The sequence below is a fragment of the Camelina sativa genome, chromosome 8 (assembly GCF_000633955.1).
Source record: "Camelina sativa cultivar DH55 chromosome 8, Cs, whole genome shotgun sequence".
Classification (NCBI taxonomy): Eukaryota; Viridiplantae; Streptophyta; class Magnoliopsida; order Brassicales; family Brassicaceae; genus Camelina; species Camelina sativa.
In genome coordinates this window covers 2,067,626-2,072,410 of record NC_025692.1, presented here as the reverse complement: position 1 = coordinate 2,072,410, position 4,785 = coordinate 2,067,626, and the positions used below count along the sequence as shown (strand labels likewise).

At 39.1% G+C, this 4,785-nt stretch overlaps 1 protein-coding gene across 1 annotated transcript in view; it reads right to left on the bottom strand.

Moving 5' to 3' along the window:
- Positions 51-4,785, bottom strand: part of LOC104705666 (probable alpha-mannosidase At5g13980) — a 7,340-nt gene continuing 2,605 nt past the window's right edge. Inside the window, exons 7-29 of the mRNA XM_010421716.2 lie at positions 4,510-4,581; positions 4,321-4,434; positions 4,083-4,183; positions 3,918-4,011; positions 3,673-3,840; positions 3,503-3,577; positions 3,307-3,372; positions 3,153-3,209; positions 2,862-3,081; positions 2,635-2,774; positions 2,470-2,550; positions 2,298-2,357; positions 2,142-2,213; positions 1,926-1,973; positions 1,720-1,839; positions 1,561-1,626; positions 1,320-1,432; positions 1,155-1,239; positions 946-1,056; positions 764-859; positions 622-669; positions 482-550; positions 51-416 (exon numbers count right to left, since the gene is read on the bottom strand). Coding sequence (XP_010420018.1) covers positions 174-416; positions 482-550; positions 622-669; positions 764-859; positions 946-1,056; positions 1,155-1,239; positions 1,320-1,432; positions 1,561-1,626; positions 1,720-1,839; positions 1,926-1,973; positions 2,142-2,213; positions 2,298-2,357; positions 2,470-2,550; positions 2,635-2,774; positions 2,862-3,081; positions 3,153-3,209; positions 3,307-3,372; positions 3,503-3,577; positions 3,673-3,840; positions 3,918-4,011; positions 4,083-4,183; positions 4,321-4,434; positions 4,510-4,581 — 2,319 coding nt within the window. The 3' untranslated portion in view covers positions 51-173. The remainder of the gene's footprint in view (positions 417-481; positions 551-621; positions 670-763; positions 860-945; positions 1,057-1,154; positions 1,240-1,319; positions 1,433-1,560; positions 1,627-1,719; positions 1,840-1,925; positions 1,974-2,141; positions 2,214-2,297; positions 2,358-2,469; positions 2,551-2,634; positions 2,775-2,861; positions 3,082-3,152; positions 3,210-3,306; positions 3,373-3,502; positions 3,578-3,672; positions 3,841-3,917; positions 4,012-4,082; positions 4,184-4,320; positions 4,435-4,509; positions 4,582-4,785) is intronic.

The window sequence follows — 4,785 nt, the reverse complement described above, 5'->3', positions numbered from 1 at the left end:
CATTTATCAATAAAAGATCAGTTTATCTTTGTTGATAGCATAATGGTAAGTTATGTGAATTCGATGCAAGACTCACTCACCTTTTATTTTTATTGAGTTAATCAGCGTCTGGAAAGAAAACACAAGAGGAAGGAGATAAGAGAATCTATCCTCAAAACTTCCTTATACCTTATTTAGGCATCGAATCTGTTTATGCGAGAATGAGAAGATGGAAGTTCCAAGTGTATCAACACTGTCCTAATCTCCATCGGGTAAAGCTCCATCTCCAGCTTTCTTGGATCGATTTCCCTCCCTCTCTTCGCCTTCTTCTCTTCTCCATAAGATCCTTCACCTTCTACTTTCCACACCAATCTCTTCTTCTCCATGGCGCTTCTTTCTTGGTTTGCTGATAGGCTCATCTCTGTCACTTTCCCTATCTGCAACACACATTTTTATATCATGTTCCATCTCAAAACCGCTATCTTTCTAAAAAAGCTTCTACCTTTTTTCTAGGAAAAAGCTTCTTCAGTTCCACGCTTGTCACTCCTGAAAGTTCCTTGTCCTCCCCCACCTAATTACACAATCTCATATGCTTCATTCTACTAACAAACCCACACAAAGAATGGTTATATATAATAATACCTCATAAAGATGAGCTAGACGCAGAAGCACATTCCCATCATCCAGTTCCTGAAATCATCTCAACCAAACCAATGGTGAACAACAAGTTATCAACTCAGCTCATGTAAACTATCTATAACTTTTGAGTCTGCAAAAGAGGCACCTGCAGAGTCAGAAGTGCCACATTTTCAGGCAAACTATAGGATGGATCAATTCCAGAGAATGATGCTGCACCAAAACTCATCGGCTTTCCATCATCCTGAAACATTTTAACATTCGTTGTATAAATAATTTGGGACAGCTAGAGAGTAGCGTCCTGATTTTCCATTATGCTCTTGCTTTCACCTGTTCAGCAAAGGCCAAGAGGAGTGGCGAGTAGATCTCTTGTCCAAATGTTCGTCGCCATTTTGCACCTTCTCCATATGGATCGATTCTATAGTAATATTTTCCTTGGATCTGTAATAATTGTTAAGAGTACCTAAGATTAGTAGAAACAGAGTATTACTGAAGTGCATAATCTGCCCTTGAACTTAGTTTATATCATCCGTGCTTACAGTTAGTCCAGTACACTTGTCTTGAACACACACTGTCTCGTTTAGATTTTCTGCTACACCTCTAGAGTCATCGAGGAGCAGTCTCCTGTAGTAGTTAAGGTTATTGTTAGGTTAGACGCAGAGAGAGACGGGGCATGGAGATTATGATATTGAAAATGTTAATACCTATGAAGCATAAGCTCAACTTGTCCGTCCACTATGCTCGACCCTCCGAAGGCTCTGTCAACCATCACTGAGAATTCCTTCTTACTGTCTTGCAAGTAAATTCCATGGTTTATCTGAGCAAGATATATATGGAATTATTATCCAACTGATTTGGTCAAGCTCAATCTACGATCATTTGCAGGGAACTGTAAACTACCAACCAATTTCCCTATTCGACCATTGTCAGTAATTACTCACATACCGGGTAATAATTTCCTGCAACAGGTTGGTTGACTTCTAGTTTCCAGTCTGATCTATAATCACGGATCTGCAAAACAAGTAATTCAGTTTATCATTGAACAGCAATTAGAAAAGAACAATTAAGAACACATGCATGAAAGAAATAAAATGGACATCATACCCTTTTGATATAATCACGTCCACTTGAATCTGTGTAGAAAGTTTTATTGCTTTTCAGGGAACTTGAGATCTGAGTTACGACTTCTTTGCCAATCCCATCGTCAATCGGTATATTACCAACCTAAATAACCAAATAATCCTAACGCCTTTATAATGGAATCTAAGACATGAAAACCGGTATTGGAATAGTTATGGTATCAGCCTCACAATAAATTCAACTTCCACGTGCTCCTTGCCCTTGTAAACTCTATTGATCTGCAGACAATTACAAGGTCAGATAGTATAAGAATCTACAATCTGCACTTCTACAGGTTCAAATAGAGTTTAAGAAGCCACAGGACTGTTTAAACTTAGGCAGATTCCAAGAGTCTATAGATGCAAACAATCAAGTGGGCAAGGAGAACAAACTGAAAGCGTAGGTACCTGAGATATCCATGGATTTATTTGTTGATGTACCTCGTCCACCAGCGGCCCACGTATAACAGTCACAGGAACCTGAAAGTTGAGCCAGTGGTTAAGATTGAATTTCTTTTCTATGATTCGTATGGAAGATCAATACTTTCACAAGGGAGTACAAACCTGTCCTTCCGGTTTGATGGGGAATGTGCCATTTGGACGGAAAACATACGCACCCGAGTTCTAGAGGTTGCAAACCAGACAAGACGACCAGGGGAACTTAGAATAAGTGTACTGAACCTTAGCCATTGTAAGGTAAGTGTCGAAACAAGAGAAAAAAACATCTCCTCTTTACCTGAGGTGTAGGAGGTTCTTTGTCATTTGTTGCATTGTATGCAGAGTAGTAGCTATATGTCTGTTTGACTGGTTCTGTCATCTTTACCACACAAAAAGAAACCAGAAGATTTATCAGCATTTTTAAGGATCACTGCGAGGTAGTGTTAAAAAAATAATGGCATACCGAGGTTCTGCTGTTAACATAATTGATTTCTGTCCCTTGATCAGTGGAAAAACTAAGCTTCAGATGCCCATGACCAACATCAAATTTTGATTGCTCGCCTTTCTGCAATCTGGAGACATATGATTTGCTAGCATATCCACCTAAATTTGGAAAGAAAAAGTGATAGTATCAGTGATCAAGTTTAAAAGTTTGTTCCACTAGACCAAATAGATATGTTTATATTGTACCTGTTTTCTTAGCAGTGGAGATAGTGTAAGTAGTGAAGCCAAGAGGAGGCACAGTAACTGAAAACACAAGCCAATACTTTGGCACTTGTGTAGGGCTTTGACCTAAGTATGCCTCTACATGATAGTTCCTTAATGCCATATATTCATCAGTAAATGGAACGAGTTGAGACTCTATTTCGTGTCCCTCAGAGTCATGTACCGCAACGTCTCCGCCCACAACCTATAAAAGATCCGTCATGTACTTGTTAATACATAATAGTGATTTAAAAAAAAAGAACTTGATTGACTCACAGGAAGCCGGACAATGTCCACTCGCTTCCATCCAAGTGGGTTATAAGCCAATATGATCTACAGAGAGGAAAGAGAACTGTAAGTTATAGGAAGGAAGCACAGACAGCTATTATAGATCGGTTGAAAATCCCGAGGGATAATAATATCTGCTTACCAAACTTTTCCCATCAGATAAGTTGATTTCGCTTGAGGGACAGTAACTTATGTTCAGTAACAAACACTGAAAAGGAAGGTCAAACTGTTACTAAGAGAAAAGGGTGGGTTACTTTTATCAAACGGATGTCATGTAAGCCTTCACAATATTGATTCAATTCTTATGAGAAAATACATATAAGCTAGGAATTATTTGCCTGTTGGAAGGTTGGATTCAGGGCGGGATCTGCTTTAGTCAGATGAGCAAGAGAAGTAGCAACCACACTCTCAGCCTGCAAGGTCAACAGATCTTACTGACGTTCAGATAGAGCAAACAGGCCTATTGCTAGTTGGCACTCTAGCAATATTGGGGAAGTTGGCACTCTACCTCCACATAGCCTATTGCTAGTCTTTTTGCATAATCATCAGCCACATGCTGTTTCGATGTACCAGAAACAGCGTCGTGATGTTGAGCAATTGCTAGTGCATCTGCTAATGAATCTGTCGTCGGACCCTTCTCACTTCTCCCTTTGAAAAACTCAAGTTGCCTTGCTGCCTAAACTCTCAAGTTATACACATAAATAAAAAACAAAACTTCAAGTGTTTCATTTTAATCTCGGAAGAAGAAAATACCAAGTAGTAGGCACTCATCACTCTGACGTAACGCTTAAGTGCTGGCCTACTTGTAAAATATCCAGTCCAATAAGCATTTATACGATCTGCATAACTGAAGTAAAGATTCGTTTAATATTTAAGCAAGAACTGGATGGAGTCAAAAAAATTAAAGACCCAACTCACGGGAAATAGTCCTCTGTTTTCAGGGGCCAGGCCTCATTTGCCGCGTGTTTTGCATCTGTATATATGGAAGGGGTAGAGTAGAAAGCATTGACACGCCCATCCTAAAATAATTCAGAGTCCACAAATTAGAGATATATACTTTGGTTCTAATCATCTAGCTTACTATAAATCTACACAGACATATAGCTGGAGACTTAAAGAGGAACATAATAATTAATACAGATCTTTGATGACTTACGAGGTTAACATAATGGATAAGTTTGTCCATTTGTCGAAACCAAGAGTGTGCATACTGGTACCTGAAATCTGTTCCCATGGTAAACATAATGTGATCTGTTCGAGTAATGTTGGCCTGCGGATACCAAGAAATATGTCACAAAAATGTAACAGAAAATTACACCAAAAAGGGAACATTCTACAAATTTACCTGATCCAAAGCTGCAGATACAAAGGCATTCACTCGTTCTTGAACATTGTAATCAAACAGGTCAGGATCATCCTTCACGGATCAAGAGGCACACAACTGACATAGGAATAAAATAAACACAGCAGAAAAGTGTAATCAACTGCCAAGGAAAATACTTGAACAACGGGGGAATCATCGTTGATTTCATAGTAGAAACCACCAGGTGGAGGTTCGTAGTTCTTAGGGAAAGCACCAGCAAAAATCTGTATCAAGTCAGATCAAGCAAAAGAAAATGAA